The sequence below is a fragment of the Gossypium raimondii genome, chromosome 11, assembly GCF_025698545.1.
Source record: "Gossypium raimondii isolate GPD5lz chromosome 11, ASM2569854v1, whole genome shotgun sequence".
NCBI lineage: Eukaryota > Viridiplantae > Streptophyta > Magnoliopsida > Malvales > Malvaceae > Gossypium > Gossypium raimondii.
The window spans coordinates 48,890,244-48,910,799 of NC_068575.1; the positions used below are offsets into that span (position 1 = coordinate 48,890,244).

Sequence of the window (20,556 nt, forward strand, 5' to 3'; positions counted from 1 at the left end):
TAAACCGAGCCATAAACATTTTATAAATATTTATGGAGTGTTAAAAGTTAGTATTAAAGATTCGTTAAGAAATTTTAAAGTTCGATAATTAATTGAACAAAAGGACTAAATTGTAACAAATGCAAAATTGGGAAATGATTAAATAGCTTAAATGATAAAAGGAAGAGGGCTTAAAGGAAAATAGACCCAAGGTCTATTTGGGCTGGACGGCAAAGGCATGAAATCAGCAAGAAAGTAAGGAGAATTAAGGGCAAAATTGGAATATTGCAAAATTTGCTTAATAAAGTTAGGACCCAAGTGGAATTATCTAGATTTCTCTTCATTTTTCTGAATTGTCATCAGCTAAAACACCATGGAAGGGCTTCTTCAAGCTGGTTCTTCATATTTTTATTACAAGTAAGTTCAATTCTTGATTATTTCTTGAAATTTTGTATTTTTATGACTTTTACAACTAGGCCCACTTGTTAAATTCATTAGTTTTTGATTTTATGAAAGAAGTTGAAAGTTGATATGAATATGTACTGGAAGTATATGATGATTTAGCATGAAATTAGAGCTTTAAATTGTTCATATGCTGATTTTATTGAAAGAATTGAATAGAAAGTGAATGTTTGGGACCTAATAGTAAAAGAGTTTGAAGATAGAGTTATATGTGGAAATTCTAAATTTCAATAGTTGTGTAACAACTTATAATGTCTAGTAAAGTATTAATTGAGAAAATTAGATTAATTGAGGGGTTAATTGAGAAAGGACCGAATTGTATAAACTGTGAAATTTGGGGCAAAATGGAAATCAACATTTTGCATTAAAGCAGTTTTGGACAGTAGCAGTAGTGTAACTTTGAAAAATCACAAAAAATTGTAGAGATTGAATTAGAGGATGAATAAAATATGAAATTAAAGCTTATTGAGTCTAGTTTCTTATAAAAGAAATGTGTGAGCAATTGTAAATCATAAGATATAATAGATTTTGTGAGACAAGGTCAGAATGAATTCGGGTTCCCCTGTTCTGACTTTGGAAAATCATTAAAAATTGTAGAAAAATGATTATGAGTTATAATTTATATGGTTAGAATCCTTAATGAGTCTATTTTTAGAAGAAACAAATAGAAATATCATCCAAATTCTGTACAATGAGATAATTAATTTTTAGTGAAGAGTGGTCGGAACTGTCAGACAGCAAAACAGGGGAAACTTTAAAGAATAAACTGTACTATTTGGCTGAATCAAAAATTCTGAAAATTTTATGGTAAGAAGGTATGTGAGTCTAGTTTCGGGGAAAATTAACAGATCTTAATTTGGAGCTCTGTAGCTCCAGATAAAAATAATTTAGTGACTCTGACTCGGATAAACAGTTTTGAATATACATGTGAGTGAATAGTGAAATTATAGCTAATGTTGTTTAAGTGTGTTATACACATTAAGGATGTGGAATGGAGAGGAGGAGGAGGAAAATTGGGAAGTATATGAATGATTTGTGTACAATTGATCATATGTTTGATTATAATTGATAAACGATGAAATAGAAATAATGCTTATATTTGTGCATTATTGGTTATGGTTTAAGCTCATGTGTGAAAATAAAGTTTCATAGTATGTGTGTATCGTATATTCGGTATATGATTTGGCATGAAATAATTTCATGAATGGTTTATCATGTGGTTAGTTCCAAAAAGAGTTATGTTTAAATATACTAGCTTGTGACTATGGTTGAATGATATGTTTATATCTTGTGTGATGTGCATAGGAAACAAGGGTGGTAAGATAATGAAATAGTAAGTTCATATGGCCGAAATTTAATGATTAAATGTTAATTTCATGAGTTATGTAATGTATGATGAGATATATTTATTGATGAAATGAGAATAAAATAAAATTGCGAAAACTGAATAAATGATCAAATTGAGCGGAATGCCGGATTTGAGTACTTCTGATCAAGTGACAAAGTGATAAGTGATAGCTTCGGCTACACTTATCTGATCAAGTGATAAGTGGAAAGTGATAAGTGATAGCTTCGGCTACACTTATCTGATCAAGTGACAAGTGGAAAGTGATAAGTGATAGCTTCGGCTACACTTATCTGATCAAGTGACAAGTGGAAAGTGATAAGTGATAGCTTTGGCTATACTTATCTGATCAAGAGACAAAGTGATAAGTGATAGTTTCGGCTACACTTATCTGATCAAGTGACAAATGAAAAGTGATAAGTGATAGCTTTAGCTACACTTATCTGATCAAGAGACAAAGTGATAAGTGGCTACACTTATCTGATCAAGAAACAAAGTGATAAGTGGCTACACTTATCTGATGAGGGACAAGTGATAAGTGATCATACGTAAGACCATAGTTATACTATGGCAAAGTGAAAGTGAAGTACTCAATTTTCCGTAACCGTTCCCTAATTTGATTAAGGATGGTAAGTGACAAATAGGCCCAAAAGAATTAAAGTAAATAGATAAGTGGTAGTGTATTTATATCAGGACGATGTTGTTATTCAAGCTAAAGTGATATTTTCATTGCAAAATTGAGAATTTCATAAATGTGTTATTGAATGATATAATCAATAAACATTGAGTTAAATGGTAAATACGTATTAGTGTTGAACTTGATGTCATTGAATTGTACGTGAATTAAATGGAAATTGCTAGTGATATGATTTAAATTGTGAGCATGAGAAATTGCGAATTGAATGAAATGGAAATGAAGCATTGAATTGCATGAGTATGTATCGGGTCTCATAGGCCCTAATTATTATGATTATAATATTTTGAGGATATATTGTGAAAAGTTATAGAAGCATGTTAATTATTTTGAAAGTTTTAATTTAGATGAAATTTTATAACTCGGTTAAATACGCTTACAAGTGTATGTGTTTTGGTGATACCTCGTACCCTATTCCGGTGTTGGATACGGGTAAGGGGTGTTACAATAAGGGTGGTGTTGTGTGCTGATCCACGTGTATCTGTTATTATTCTGAAGTGTTCATCGGGAAATTGACTAAGTGAAAATACATGAGATCATGTAACGACTAACTGTAATTGAATATGACTATATGATGAATGAGTACAGGTATAAGTGTGAAAATTTATGAACAATGTGCTCGATATTTGATCAAACCATCAATAAGATGAAATGGAGTAAGTGAAATTATGAAAGAGTAAATTTAGCAACAAAACAGTTTTGGATAGTAGCAGTTTTGTGACTTTGAAAAATCACCAAAAATGGTGGAAATCGAATTAGAGAGTGAATAAGATATGAAATTATCTGAATGAGTCTATTTTCACATAAAAGAGACAGAGCAAACAAATGAGTTTTATATTATGAGATATTTGAATTTTAGTGAGACAGGGCTAGAATGATTTCAGAATCCCCTATTCGAATTTGGAAAATCATTAAAAATAGTAAAAAATAATTATGGGATAAATTTTATATTTTTAGAATTCTGAATGAGTCCATTTTCAAAATAAACAAACGATAACATTATCTGAATTCTGTACTATGAAATAATTAATTTTTAGTGAAGAAGGGTTAGAACTATCGAGCAGTGAAACAGGGGAAAATTTAAAGAATAAACTATATTTATTGCATAATCCAAAAATTCTGAAAATTTTATGGTAAGAATATATGTGAGTCTAGTTTCGAAGAAAATTAACAGATCTTAATTTGGATCTTGGTAGATCGAGATATAAATAAATTAGTGACTCTGACTCAGACATACAGTTTGAATTTACATACAGGAAAATAGTGAAAGTATGGATAATATTGTTTAAGTATATTATACACATTAAGGATGTGGAATGGAGAGGAGGAGGAGGAGGAAAATTGCAAAATATATGAATGGTTTGTGTATAATTGGTAATATGCTCGATTATAATTGATAAACGATAAAATAGAAATGATGCTTATATTTGCGCATTATTGGTCATGATTTAAGCTCGTGTGGGAAAATAAAGTTTCATAGTATGTGTGTATGGTATATTTGGAATATGACTTGGCTTGAAGTAATGTCATGAATGGTTTATGAATTAACACATGTTGGTAAGTTTGATACATGAATAAATGTTGTGCTCATCCATGCTTATAATGCTTATGCTATATGTTTATTTGGTTAACATATTTGATGTACATGCGTAGGCTTTGGCCAAGTTGTGGCTAGATTATGCCACGTTAAACTTATAAGTTATGCATTGAAATGGTAAGTGCCTAAATGGAAATATGCTTGTGATCATGACAGGGGTAGTAAGATTTAAATTATGTAATCTCTAGTGAAATGGTTTATCATGTGGTTAGTTCCAAAAAGAATTATGTTTAAATGCACTAGCTTGTGACTATGGTTGAATGATATGTTTATGTCTTGTGTGATATGCATAGGAAACGGGTGTGGAAAGGTAATGAAATAGTGAGTTCATATTTGAAGTGAAAAATGACGAAAAAGGGGATGATGAGTTGAATTGATGTTGTTATTTAAACTAAAGTGATATTTTCATTGAAAATTTGAGAATTTCATAAATGTGTTAATGAATGGTATAATCGATAAACGTTGAGTTAAATGGTAAATACGTATTAGTATTGAACTTACTAATATTGAATTGTACATGAATTAAATGGAAATTGCTAGTGATATGATTTGAATTGTGAGCATGAGAAATTGTGAAGAATTATAAAAGCATGTTAAAAATTTGAAAGTTTTAATTTAGATGAAATTTTATAGCACGGTTAAATATGTTTACAAGCGTATGTGTTCTGGTAATGCCTCATACCCTATTCCGGTGTCGAATACGGGTAAGGGGTGTTACATTGATGGAGATTTATATCCAACATATATTCCTAACCTCATTTGAGGACTCATCTTAGAGTGTTGTGGTGGAGCAATCAGAACATATACAGCACAGCCAAAAGTTCTCAAATGGAAAATATTTGGATCTTGACCAAAAACCATTTGTAATAAGGAGAACTTATGATAATTTGTTGGCCTGACTCGAATTAGTGATGTTGCATGTAGTATGACATGCCCCCATGCAGAAATTGGAAGTTTTGACTTCATAAGTAATGGTTTTGCAATCATTTGAAGATATTTGATTAATGATTCAGCAAGACCGTTTTGTGTATGAACATGTGCTACAGGATGTTCAACACTTATTCCAATAGAAATGCAAAACATTGAAAGCTTGGGAAGTAAATTCACCAGCATTGTCAAGACGAATTGTCTTGATAGGGAAATCTGGAAAATGTGCTCGTAATTTGATTAACTAAGCAAGTAATCTCGCAAATGCCATGTTTTGAGTTGATAACAAGGATACATGCGACCATCTAGTTGAAGTATCAAGTAAAACCGTAAAATATCTAAATGGTCCACATGAAGGGTGTATTATTCCACATATATCTCCTTATATTCGATCTAGAAAAGTAATAGATTCATAATTTATCTTAGCTGGTGATGGCTGAATGATTAATTTTCCTTGAGAGCAAGCATCACATGAAAAATTATCAGCTTGAAGAATCTACTAACTCTTCAATGAATGCCCACAAGAATTGTCGATAATTTTTCGCATCATGATTGAACTGGGATGACCTAACCGGTCATGTCAAATAATAAAGTCATCAGTAAATTTCTGATTTATTATAGCATGTGCTTGAATTGTATTAATTCTCGTGTAGTACAAACCACAGGAGAGTGCGAACAATTTCTCAAAAAAAATTTATTTCCTTGAATTATACTCGTAATTTGAAGATATTCATTATTCCCTTCACTTATTGTCACAATATGATATCCATTACGGTGAATATCTTTAAAACTCGGCAAATTTCTTTGAGATTTAAGAGAGTATAACACATCATTAATTTGAAACTTAGTTCCTCTAGGCAACAATATATTTGCTCTTCTTGAGCATTTTATGATTTTGGTACTACTCGATATAGTACTCACACTAGCTTTTTACATTGTTAAATGAAAAAAATATTTTTTATTCTTAAGTATAGTATGAGTAGTTGCAGATCTCCTAAGCGTAAGTCTTCCCATTTGTCGCTAATTGAATTTGAGATATATTCATATTCTTCAAAGAAAACAAATAAATGTCACATAAAATTTTAAAATATATAAAATTTTCATAAATAATTTAAAACATAATATAATAACCATGTTGTTAAAAACATAACAAACTTGCATAAAATTTATTCTTTAAAACTATAATAATAAAATTAAAAGATTAATTATTCCATTCGTGGGTGGTGAAGAAATTAGCAACTTTCAAATGAGTTGTACCAACGATGTCATAATCATCTTTTCATTCTCACAAACAAAATTTAGTCATAAAATAAATTACAAGTAATTTGACTATGTTAGAAGTTTTTAACAAATTACGAGATTAGTGAAACTCTTAAACAAATGAAACAAATTATAAACATAAGTAATTTTATCATGATAGACATTTTTATAAAATGTATTACATTCCTTGATCCAAACTAACGAAAAACACGACTCTTGGATTGATGTAAACACTCGTGCTGATAACGTATTATAAACAAAACTAATAGATAAAAGATGGATATAAAATATAAGGATTTTTATTGCATTCTATACTTTTTCATCATACTTACAAGTAGTAAACTCCACTATATATAGATATATATGTATATATGGAGATTAGACTTTTCATATTCTAATACGTAAATAAGAAAAAGAGATTACAAGGAGATAAAAGATTTAAGGAAGATGAAAATTAAAGGTTAAAGAAGATGAAAGGTGGAAGGGCAAGAGAGATGAAAGACGAAAGGTCCATTAAATAACATTCATAACAAAATCAAAATTTATATATAATTTTAAAATTAATATTTTAATAAATTAAGAATAAGCTTAAACCATAAACTTTTTCAACCGATACCAATTCAACCAAATATTCAACTAATAATCTATTACTTTAATGACTAAATAAAATCTAATACATATGGGCTAAATGGAATAATTCTAAATCAAAAGGTGCATGAAATCAACGTTAAAATTTGAATTAAAGAAAAAAACAACCCAGAAACCTGATATAGCTGAAGAATGATACAAAACAACTTGTATATTACCCACATGTAATATTGATTGACATTGTTCAAAATTCCAAGAATCTTAACATCAGTACTTAATTCTCTGCGACGCTGAATATGAAATTCCAAATGTTAGTGTGAGACTGTGGGTAAACTCAGTTTTTTTTCTAAATTCTTATCCCAGTATTTATTCCGATTGAAGAAAAATAATTGGAAGGGGATGAGCATTTACTACCCAGCAGCTGCCAAATCACCAAACCATGGTATGTATTGGAATGGAGTAGAGCATACTGAACCCCGCTGTGAGCCAAGCAATAGTCAGATTCAACCTCAGGAGTTGATAATATTCCTCAGATTCACCCCAAGTGTTGCATGCAATTTCCAAGTCAGTTACCAGTAATCTCCACATGAACACTTACCCTCATCAAAATGATGAAATCTGTTTGAGTCCCGTAGTATAATTACCCTACCAACAATCTTTGATATATACTTGAATGCCATGTGACAATCACCACAAACACGAAGGTTTTTCATTATCCTAATCGGTAATCTGGAATTGCGTGTGAGAACAAATGCCACTGCCAGTTTCTCACTATGGTAGCTCAGGATTTCCTCTTTACTCTCCGCTTCCAAGTCATACAACGCAAATCTTGTCTCCGGCACGTATCCGGCATCCCTCATTTTTCTGTTAAGTTCCTTGAGTTTTGCATAGATCATATCATTATCCGGGTGTGATTTATCACCAGCCACAAATACATGGACGCCATCTTTCATCTTGACCCAACTACAACCGGCTTCTTTCTTTGCGGCTGCCTTTTTCATTGCCACCCTGGCCTCTGCTACACCATCCCAGTTTCCCCCAGAAGCATACATGTTGGCAAGGAGGACATAGTTTGCTGCATTTTGAGGTTCCAATTCAAAGAGCATCTCAGCAGCCTTCCGACCCAACTCTGTCTTTTGGCCATTGGTTCGGCAGCAAGCCCCTAAAACTGTCCTCCAAATAAGAACATTAGGCTTCATTGGCATGGTATTTATAAAATCTTCTATTTTGTCAAGTTCACCAGCTCGGCCAAGGAGATCCACCATACATGAAAAGTGCTCCATCTTGGGAGCCAACCCATAAACTTCCTTCATAGAGCTGAAATGAGAAAACCCTTCATCAACCAATCCCACATGGCTACAAGCTGATAAAACACCGACGAAGGTTACATGATCTGGCAATTGACCATCTAGCTTCATACGCATAAAGAGCTCAAGAGCTTTGTCTCCATGTCCATGACGAGCATAGCCTGATATCATAGAATTCCAAGAATATACATTCCTTACTGGCATCATATTGAAAAATCTCGAAGCATAATCTATCCTTCCACATTTTGAGTACATGTCGATAATTGCACTTCCAACCACAACATCAGATTCTAAACAAGCTCTTATAGAACAAGCATGAACTTCCATGCCGTGCTCTAATGTTGCGACTGAAGCACAGGCGCTTAGAACAGTGGCAAAAGTGAAACCATCCAGTTTTTGACCCTTCTGCATCATAAACCAGGCTAAATGAACAGCTTTGTCCAATAGCTCATTATGTATATACCCAGATATCATGGAATTCCAACTAGCTTCATCTCTTCTCTCAGACATCCTGGAAAAGATCTTCTCGCATTCATCCATCTCCCCGCACTTTCCATAACAAGCCAAAAGTGCATTCTCGATAGATCTGTCATTTGCGAGACAGTGTTTAATTACTAGAGCATGTATCTGATGGTTCAATTTGCTGAGTGAAAGAGATGATGCTGCCACAAGAATGTTTATAAAGGTTATTTTGTTGGGAACCCACCCGTAATACATCATGTCCAAAAAGCATTTAACTGCTTCTGGAACTGAAGACTCTGAATCAGCTAATGCTCCAATCACAGAATTCCATGAAACTAGATCATGGTCCAGCATCAAGGAGAAAATGTTCTTGCATTCAGGAGGACCTCCAATAGTGGCATATAATGCAAGAAGAGCATTTGAGACCGAAACATCCACGTCAAGTCCCAATTTTAGAGCTTCACCATGTATCTGTTGTCCGTTTATCCTCCACCCCAAGCTTGCACATGAACTCAGGGCACTTATTACAGTGTAATTCGAAGGCATTAATCCAGTTCTTCTCATTCCGTAGAAGGTTGAGACAGCATCTTCAAAACACTGATTCTGGTCAAGACCAGAAATCATGGTATTCCAAGAGACCAAATCTTTATTAACCATAAGTCTAAAAACAGAAGTAGCAGCAGTAATATCACCACATCTAGTATACATTTTAATTAGTCCATTTCCAAGTGGAACCACAGTGTCATCTAAGCCCCTACGAATTAAATAACTGTGAACTTCTCTACCTTTTCTTCTCCCATGTTCTAACTCGCTAAATTCGGAAAAAGAACTTAACAATATAGAGTAAGAGTCAAAATTTACATCAACCAAGTTCATCATCTCCATAAAAACTTTAGCTGCTTCTTCACCACATTTCTGCCTAACCAATCCAACCATCAAACCATTCATAGAGACTACATTTCTCGAACTCATTTGCCCAAAAATCTTCGTAGCATAGTTAGTTAAACCAAAACTTGCAAATCCATTCACCAAAGCACTACCTACATAGAGATCTGAAAGAAACCCAGATTTTGTAATCGTACTAAGCATTTGCTCGAGCAAACATAAACCAAAATTAATGGATGAACAAGCGGCAGTTATCAAACTCCCAAATGTATATTCATCAGGATTGAAACTGGACCCTATACACTCTGTTTGCATCCTCGTGAACAACTTGAATGCAGACACTGGATCTCCAGTTTGCGAATAAACTGATATAACACTGTTCCAAGATATTGAATTCTTAGCCTGTATGTCATCAAAAATGCGACGTGCATCGGCAATGGACCCCAAACAACTCCCATACATTGATATCATCACATTACAAACAACTACATCAAACGAATATTGAGATTTCGAAATCATCCCGTGAATTTGCAAACCAAATTGAAGACCACATGGTCCGAGCTCCTGACAAGCTCGAAGAACACTGCCAAAGGCATAATGAGTAGGCCAAACACCCATAGAAATCATCTCTTTAAAAACCTCACACGCCTCATTAGGCATCCCATTTTGGTTGTACCCTGAGATCAAGCAAGCCCAGGTAACCGGATTCCTCTCATGCATTTCGTCGAACACTTTTCGCGCAGATAATAAATCACCAGCTCTTACATAAACATTGATGACGGAGTTGGACAAGTACAAATCCTCGTTAAACCCATGTTTCAGAACCTGCAAATGAAACTCTTTAGCATCGGTTAAGCTACGAGAATCTCTGTACCGCGTAACCAAAGACTCGCGTAGCTCGAAACTTGAAGCTGAAAAGGGCGGGGAGGAGAGTTGAGATTGAGATGTTTTATAGTGAGTAAGCAAGTTTTCCAATGGGATTGAAGAAGGAAGAGAAGGGTTGATTAAGGAATGGAGGACATGGGGTCTGCAAAGATGTTGGTTAGTGGCGCTCGTGGTAAAAAGTGAAGGGGCGAATGAAGTAAAAGCAAGTGTTGAGTTGCAGGTAACACGCATGGGAATTTGAGTAGATAGGAAGAGAAACCGGAGCATGGCGACGTTGAAGGTCGACCTTTCTGGTTCATGCTTTTTCGCCCTCCTTTGTGTTGCTCAAAATTATCAGCTTTTGACGAACAAATGGCTATGCATATTAAGAGTGAAGGGTCGAAAAATGTTACACTGAAAAACAAACTCTCATTGAAACAGACAATTCATTAATATTAACATTCATGCATAAAGATTCGTTTATTATTGAAACAGACAATTCATTAATATTAACATTCATGCATAAAGATTCGTTTATTATTATTATTATTATTATTATTATGGTACAAAAACATAAACTGAATCCGCCCTTTTCACGTAAATTAAGTATATAAGCTCATTGAACAAAAAAGAACACGATAGGTTCACAGCCGTTTTACCAACACAATGATACAGCTGCTTACAAACAAACAGACAGGCCTCCGCCATTTACAAACAGGAACATCAAAGAACACAAACAAGACAACATAAATACTATCAATGGAGGGAACAGCAATTTTAGAAACACGAAAGTCGGTCGCCAATCCTCCCAATATTAACTCTTACTACGGGTATTTTGGAACTGCAACTTTGGACTACTGAAAACTATGGAACCGTCTGCAGTACCAATGGCTTGAAGGAGATGTCCGCAGTTGTTCGAGAACTCATCTAATTCTTCTGCATTCACAAGCACGACCCACCAATGTCTTTGAATCTGTTTCTCCCCCATAGCTAGAGAAGGGTTTCTCATTGTTGAGAAGCTAAGACAGTTAGTAGTTAGCAGAGTTAGGTATATGCAAGTTAGTTAGTTTGTTAAACAAAAGTCTATAAATGTAAACATACTATTAGTATTGAAAGATGCATGAGAGTTATCATTTCAACATGGTATCAGAGCTACGACAATTGTTTTATCCGATGATTTCTTGCTAGTCAGTTGTTGTTCTGGTTGGTTTTCTTATTCGTTTTGCTGGTATGATTAGACAGTGGCTTTCTTTTACATAATAGCTTTTTTAAGTTTCATAAAATAGTTAATTGGGCTGGTGTTTGTAGCCCAAATTCGGTTGATTCAGTAGAATTGGGCTGGCAATCTAGGGCGTTCTTTTGTTTCAATTTTTTTGTGTCTACGACGGTTTTGTTTGTCGGTCTCTTGGTTTTTTGTTCTTTCAGCAACAGAGGTGATGAATCTTTCCGACTCTATTATTGACTTCAATCATCCATGTTATCTTTATCCTTCGGATACTCCGAGCACTTTGTTAGTAGCCCATCAGTTGCTTGGTGTTGAGAATTACAATGTCTGGAGTCGGACGGTGAGAATTGCGTTGCTGGCGAAGAATAAATTGGGGTTTGTGGATGGCACCTACTCTAAAGATATGGTACCGGAGGAAATGGGTCATCAGTGGGAGTGATGTAATGCGATTATTCTTTCTTGGATTTTGAATACCGTTAGTAAAGAGCTTTCTGCAGGGATTGTTTTTGCGTCCAGTGCAGCGACAGTATGGAATGATCTTAGTGAGTGGTTCCACAAAATTGATGGTTCAAGAATTTATTTCTTACATCGTGAGATTACTACATATTCTCATTGTACAGTTTCCATATCTGCCTATTTTACTAAGTTGAGGTTACTTTGGGATGAGTATGATGCCCTTGTACCTCCATCTTCTTGTGGATGTGTTCAATCTAGGCAGAACAATACTCATGTTGCACAGCAACATTTATTTCAGTTTCTTATGGGATTAAATGAATCATATAGTGCTGTACGTAGTCAGATTTTATTGATGAGTCCGTTACCGTCTATTAATCATGCGTATTTGATGATTATGCAAGAGGAGTCGCAGAGAAAGCATAGTTCTAGTAATATTGGGGATGATTTGGTTCCTTTCTCTTCAGTTCAGATGGTACAGAAAAAAAGATTTACTGGCATTTGTGATCACTGCAAGGTTAAAGGACATTAAAGAGAGACCTGTTACAAGTAAATTGGTTATCCTGCAGATTTTAAGTTTACAAAAAGGAAGGTGAACAATAATTCTGCTTCTGCAGTAAATAATGTTTCTACTCCTGATTCTGCTTGTAGTAGTGAAGTAATGGATTCCCGTGGGTCTCGTTCACAAGCGCCAGTATTTACACAGGAACAGTATAATCATATCATGCATTTGTTGAACAAAGAACCTGCTGCAATTGAAACTGCTGTCAGTATAGCAGGTATGGTGGATATTGGTAACAAATGGATCATAGATACTGGGGCTACTGACCATATATTGTCGGATCTTCATTTCTTGGAATCTCCTGTTGCTTGTGCATTAGGATCACCAAGTGTTCGACTTCCAAATGGTTCCTCAGTCTCAGTCACTCATATTGGAACTTGCACAGTTTTTCCTAACCTTTCATTGATGAAAGTTCTTTATGTTCCAAATTTTCGTTATAATTTACTTTCTGTTTCCAAACTTACCACTAATCTTCATTGTATGGTTTCCTTTTATCCTCATTTTTGTCTCATACAGGATCTCTGCAGTGGAAAGATGAGGGGGATTGGTAAAGCACGAGGTGGTCTTTACATCCTAGATCCGTCTCAACAGACTTCTGTGGTTTCATCTTCTTCCGTTGTTGTTGTTGCTTCTACAAACTCATCTATTCTTTGGCACAATAGACTTGGTCATGCGTTGGTTTCAAGACTTAATAAGGTTCCTAATTTTTCTTGTACAATGTCCGATGTTGACAGTATTCATAAATGTTCTGTTTGTCCAGTGGCTAAACAAACTAGGCTTCCATTTCCCATTCATAAATCTCGTGTTGATGTTGATTTTTCCCTTATTCACATAGATTTGTAGGGACCTTATCGAGTTTCTACTCATAGTGGTCATAGGTTTTTTTTAGCAATTGTTGATGATTACATACGAATGACTTGGGTATATTTGTTGCGATATAAAAGTGATGCTGTTATATGTCTCAAACAATTTTTTGGTTTGGTTAAAAATCAGTTTTCTACTACGATTAAAACTGTTCGTAGTGATAATGGGTATGAGTTCTTGTAACACCCCTAACCCGTATACGTCGATAAATTAGGGTTACGAGGCGTTACCTGACAAAACACAACTTAACACAGACATTCAGTAGAATTCAAGAATTTTACATCTATGTTAAATTAGTCAAATATTAGGTAAGTATAATTATAAATTCTACTTTAACTTTTTATAACAAAACATAAAATTTCAGTTCAGTTAAAGCATAAGAAAAATAAGCTAATTTCGTATAGCTATTAATTATATATATACAGTACATTAAAGTACGACTCCCAAAATATTATCTAGCCTATACATGCCATAAGTTAAATTTTAAACATTTCAATACCGAGACAGTAGATAGAGTGATGATCTTCGCTAATGATCCCCGAGTCTGCAGCTTGATTTTTATCTATGAAACAATTGGACAAAAACAATCAAAGTAAGCTTTTATAGCTCAGTAAGTTTATAACATATCTAAAATACATATAAACGAACATATGCATAAACATTATATGCTTATAATCAAGTTACAAATATAATCCTTAATTGTATATACTGATTGCTAGTATACTTATCATTTGCATTTCATCGAATGCATATCTATGATCTTTCAATTACATATGTCGAAAACATATATTGTTACTTATCAACTACGTGAGCCAAATGCACATCTATACCTATAATCCACATATGCCAAATACATACATATATTCAATAATTTGCATAACAACCAATATATGTGCCTACTAACTAAATACAAAGATCCAAACGTTTATATGCTCATCAAATACAGATAAACAAAATCATATATATATATATATATGTATGTATCAAATGCATATAATCACTTAATTTAACAGATTCACTAAGACTTGGCTCGCTAGGCTTATAGCTCGATTCAGATCACCAAGCACTTAGCCGCTAGGTTTATAACTCGATTCGATCACCAAGCACTTAGCCCGCTAGACGATAGTCCGAATAATTTCCGGCAATAAATCCGATTGATCTTGAGCTTTAACAAAAGAATCTCAATTCACGAAGTTGTATCTCATATTTGTATATAAAATCCACATAAAATTCAGCTAAATATTCATAACTTATATCCTTAAAACACATGGATAGATATAAATCTCAATCATCAAATCTAACTTAAATAATTCAATAATTCAACCGAAACACATTTATATATATAACCTCATACTTTAGATTCCACTACTAATATCATAAAATTTAACTTATAATATACTATGTACCTTTAACATTTGAATTCCATATATACATATATAATTTCATATACCATTTCAATACAAGATCTTATACATGTACATATATACATATTCAATCTAACAAACATATATTACTCTATACTTATATTCAAACAAGAACATATACCTATATACTCATATATATTCGAATTTAACATATATATATATATAGATATAGATATATAAATATAATTTCATACTTATACTCAATATAAATATTTATTCATAAGTACACATACTTATTCGCTCCAACTTATACAACTATTTTATACAAAATTCACACCTTATTCACACATACATGCTTATGTTCGAATATATCTCATACCTTTGTAATTTCATACCTAAATTCAATACAACAAATTTTACATGTATATACATGTATTTTGAATATAATTTATACATATATGTTCATACCTAAATTTATTACAAGGACATTTATATGCATATTTGCATATTCATAGTCATTCGAATCTAACATATATATGTATACATAATTTCATACTTTCAATTCAAATTTTATACTTTTAAATTTAACTTAACAAAAATACAATTGATATACATACTCATATACTGATTTAATAAAATTAAATAGCTAATAGACTTACCTCGGATATCAGCGGACACGATCGACTATTCAACTACTTTCGTTTTCCCCCGATCCAAATCCTTTTTCTTCGTTTCTTGATCTAAACATATTCAAATTTAATTTTTTTTATTCATCAAAACATTCAATTAAATCCAAAAATACATAAATGGGAAAATTACCATTTTGCCCCTGACATTTTACACTTTTTGCAATTTAGTCCTTTTTGCACAAAACACAAACTACACAAAATTTGCCCACACTAAGTTAGGGCCGAATGTTCCTTATCTTTATACAAGTCCAAACATTTCATTTATTTCACATTTTAATCCCTCAAAAATTTATTTTCACAATTTAGCTCTAATTTCTCAAATTCATTAAAAATTCAAAGACAAAACATGTTAATCTATCACATATCTTTCATTTTTCATCATCAACTATCACAAAGTTCAAGCATTCATCAATGGCACATTTCAAAATCATCAACAATTCACAAAATTAAAACATGGGTTTTGAATAACACAAAGCAATGATCTCAAAAACGTAAAAATTATTAAAAACCGAACAAAGAACTAACCTCAATCAAGCTTTTATATGACCGAATGTAGCTAGGTTTTCTTTCTTTTTCTTTTGTTTAATTTCGGCTAGTGAAGAAGATGATAACCCTGGAATTTTTCTTTGTTTTTAATTAACATATATTAGTTTTTTTATTTATTTACCTTATTAACCTTTAATAAATAATTTATATTTCATATAACATAAGGATATAATTGTCCATAGCCACCCACTATCATTTCAAATGGTCTAATTGACATTTAAGACTCCCATTTTTAAAAGACAACAACAATTAGGTATTTTTAGATTTAACCCCTAAATTTTCATTTTACGCAATTAAACCCTTTTTATCGAATTGAACATTCAAACGATTAAATTTCCACACGAATTTTTCACACCTATAACTTAACATATAATAGACACTAAAAATAATATTAAAATATTTTTTTGATTCGGATTTGTGATCCCGAAACTACTATTCCGATTAGGATCAAAACTGGGTTGTTACAGTTCTTTAAGAATGAATGTACTGAGTTTTTTTGTAATGGCCCAAATTCAAGGTTATCGGAATAGTGGTTTCGTAACCACAAATCTGATTTAAAGAGAAATTTATTTTAATATTTTTTCATGAATATTGATATGATAGGAAAATTGTATGAAAATATAGATAGAAGAATTTTACCGATTTAGTGGTTAGTTAGAAAAAGAAATCATTGAAGAAATTGGGTAAAAACAAGGTATTGAGACCTCGATCTCGTAAAATCGAGTCAAAAATATTTTTATAAATATTTATGAATTGTTAGTAATATTGTATTAAAATTTCGTTAGAAAATTTTAATGTTTGGGTAGTCAATTAAGTGAAAAGGACTAAATTGAAAAAGGTGTAAAAGTTACTAGAAGGATTAAATAGCTCAATTGTTAAATGAGGAGTGACATAAATTGCAAATAAGCCCAAATAAGATATTTTGGGAGGCATACGCTGAGAAAAATCAGGAGAATTGAAGAATTAAGGGTAAAATTAGAATATTACAAAATTTACTTTAAAAGTTAGGACTAAAGTGGAATATCTAGAATTCTCTTTATTTTTCTGCATTCTCATCAGCCAAAAAGCATCCTAAGGGTTTCTTCAAGCTGGTTTTTCATAATTTTTGCACCAAGTGAGTTAATACTTGCCTTTTTCTTGTAATTTTTGTGTTTTTAAGACTTTTACAACTAGGTCCTATTACTAAATTCATTAGTTTTTGATTTTATGAATGAATTTGAAAGTTGCTATGAATATGTTCTGGAAGTTTATGATGAAATAGGATGAAATTGAAGCTTTAATTTGTTTATGAGATGATTTTATTAGGTAATTTCAATAGAAATTGATTTGTAGGACTTAATTGTGAAAACGTTTAGAATTAAAGTCTAGTGCTAAAATTCTGATTTCCAAAGGTTATAAAGTAGTTTAAAGTGATATAATAAAGTGTTGGTTGAGAAAAATCAGCTCAATTGAGAGGTTAATTGAGCAGGGATGGAATTATCATTTATTGAAAGCTTAGGGAAAGAATGGTAATTAACATTATACACTAAAACAGTTTTGGACAGCAGCAGTAGTCTAACTTTGAAAAATCACCAAAAATTTTAGAGATAAAATTAGAGGATGAATAAAATATGAAATTAAATCTTATCGAGTCTAGTTTCTTATAAAAGAAACGGTGTAAGCAATGGAATTGTAAATAATGAGATATAATAGATTTTGTGAGACATGGTCAGAATGAATTCAGGTTCCCTGTTCTAACTTTGGAAAATCATTAAAATAGTAAAAAATGATTATGAGTTATAATTTATATGGTTAGAATATTTAATGAGTCTATTTTCATAATAAACAAATGGAAACATCATTAGAATTCTGTAAAATGAGATAATTAATGTTTAGTGAAGAGAGGTCGGAACTGTCGAACAGTGAAATAGAGAAAACTTTAAAGAATAAATTGTACTTATTGGCTAAACCAAAAATTATGAAAATTTTATGGTAAGAATATATGTGAGTCTAGTTTCGGGGAAAATTAGCGGATCTTAATTTGGAGTTTCGTAGCTCAAGATACAAATAATTTAGTGACTATGACTCAGTGAGACAACTTTGAATGCACATTAAATAATAATGGAATTATAGAGAATGTTACATATGAACATGAAAAGTATTAGATTAATGATTAAATTTATTTATTTAGATCCGAAAAATTCAAATACGAAGCAAGATCGAGGAAAATAAAAAGTTTGGGATTAGTAGATTTTTGGTTACGAACAAGTGTCGAGGTAAGTTCGTGTAACTTGAATTATATTCTTAAATGCTTGAAATATATTTTTCTTGATTTGAATATGATTTAGATGTTTATTGTATGATAATTGATGAATTATTGATATTCTTGATGAAAAGAGAAAATAAATCTCGGTTGAATGAAAGGAAAATTCGATGGATCTCTGAAAAGGAATTGACGGTAAAAAGGATCCAGCCCGGATGGGTGATCCTATTCTGATATAGCTCTCCCAAAGAATATGTGGAAAATGGATTTAGCCCGGACGGGTAATCCGAATTAGGGTCTGAATTTAGCCTGGACTGGTAATTCAGATCCAAGCTCATTAGAGAAATTGTCGTTGCAGGGGATTTAGCCTGGATTGGTAATCCCGACAATACTCTATGAGTTTATATTACAGGGGATTTAGCCTGGACTGGTAATCCCGCTGTAAGGATGATGTTCACGGGAGTGTGCTCTCTAAAATTGAAATGTGCGCACATGAATATGAATTGACGGACCCGAATTTGTACACTAAAGTGTACCCCTGAAAATCCATCGAAATTTTGAAAAATTCAACGGGATAAATATGAAAAAATAACAAGGGAATGGAAAATATGGAATTGATCAATCATTTGTCTTTGTAATGAATTTATATGATGTTTACTTAACTAATGCAAAAGTTGAGTTTGTATGTGATAGGTATATGTTTATGTGAATTGGATGTGTGCTTGTGTTATTAAATGATAGGTGTATAATATGGTAAGTATAATTCTTATTGCATGAACTTACTAAGCACAATGTGCTTACCCCGTTCTCTTTTTTCCCTATTTTGTAGTGCTCGGGAGCTCAAAGGTTGGAGATTAGTTGGAGCTTTATCACACTATCAACCCATATCTTTTGGTATTTGAAAATGACTTATTTTGAAAGAATGGCATGTATAGACTAAATATCAATATTACATAGAAATGAATGTTTGTAACTTAGCTGTTGGTATGGCTAGAGTAAGTATAACTTTGAGATTTTGCGAAAAATTTCTTATGGCTTCGATTTAATATCAGTTTAGTCCCGATGTATGTTTTGGGCTTCGGAGGCCCATCCAAGGGACGTCATGACATGATTCGATAAATGAATAGTAATTAAACTCGTAATAACAGAAAAATTAATTCAGTAAAATCTGGTAATGCCTCGTATCCTATTCCGGCGACGGAAATGGGTAGGGGGTATTACATTTTTAATATGTCTGGAATTGTCCATCAGATTTCGTGTGTTCACACTCCTCAGCAAAATAGAGTTGCTTAACGAAAACACAGACATTTACTTGAAGTAGCTTGGTCATTAAAGTTTCAGTCTCACATGCCTAGTAAATTTTGAAGCGAATGTGTTTTAACTGCCTATTTTTTGATTAATCGTCTCCCTACTCCTATCTTGAACTGGAAATGTCCTTTTGGATTTTTGTATCATAAGTCTCCTGATTTTTCTCAACTGAAGGTCTTTGGTTGTCTTGCCTTTGCTACTACTCCTAGCTACCATGATAAATTTTCTCCTAAGGCTATTCCGTCTGTGTTCATGGGTTATTCTCTTGTGCAAAAAGGATACTTATTGTTCAGTCTTGAAACCAAAACTTTTTTTGTTAACTGAGATGTTGCCTTTCATGAAACGGTATTTCCTTTTACGTTTCCTACCAAACCTTTTTTGTCTTTTCCTGATGTTGATACTTCCATTTTTCTTCAACTTGAACCTTCCTCTTTTATATCTATTCCCTCTTCTTCACCTTGTGTGCCCGTATCTTCTTCTACTCCTTCTTCGTCTTCTGCGCCTACTGATATCCCTTTACGCCGTACTACAAGGTCTGTTAAGCCGCCTACTTGGATGAAGGATTAAGTTTGCTCTAACCAATAGTTCACTTATTGTGCCACAGGTTTGTTTCCTATTGCTAGTGTTTATTCTTTTTCTCATTTGCCTGTTCATTCTCAATTGTTTGCTGCCCATGTTTCTTCTTTAACTGAACCCCAAACTTATGATGAGGCCATCTTGGATTCACGGTGAGTTGATGCTATGCAACAAGAGATTCAAGCTTTGGAGGCTAACGGTACATGGGAGGTTGTTCCTTTACCTGCTGGTGTTGTTCCCATTGGATGCAAGTGGGTTTACAAAATTAAATACACTTCTGATGGTTCCGTGGAAAGTTTTAAAGCACGTCTTTTTGGTAAAGGTTATAGTCAAAAGGCTGGTATTGACTTTCATGAT

General features: G+C 32.9%; 1 protein-coding gene across 1 annotated transcript; it reads right to left on the minus strand.

Annotated features, from left to right (window-relative positions):
* Positions 1-7,003: 7,003 nt before the first annotated feature.
* On the minus strand, positions 7,004-10,879 carry LOC105803416 (putative pentatricopeptide repeat-containing protein At5g09950). The gene has a single exon (XM_012635583.2). The coding sequence runs from the start codon at positions 10,656-10,658 to the stop codon at positions 7,422-7,424; it is 3,237 nt and encodes a 1,078-aa protein (XP_012491037.1). The 5' UTR covers positions 10,659-10,879; the 3' UTR covers positions 7,004-7,421.
* Positions 10,880-20,556: the final 9,677 nt, after the last annotated feature.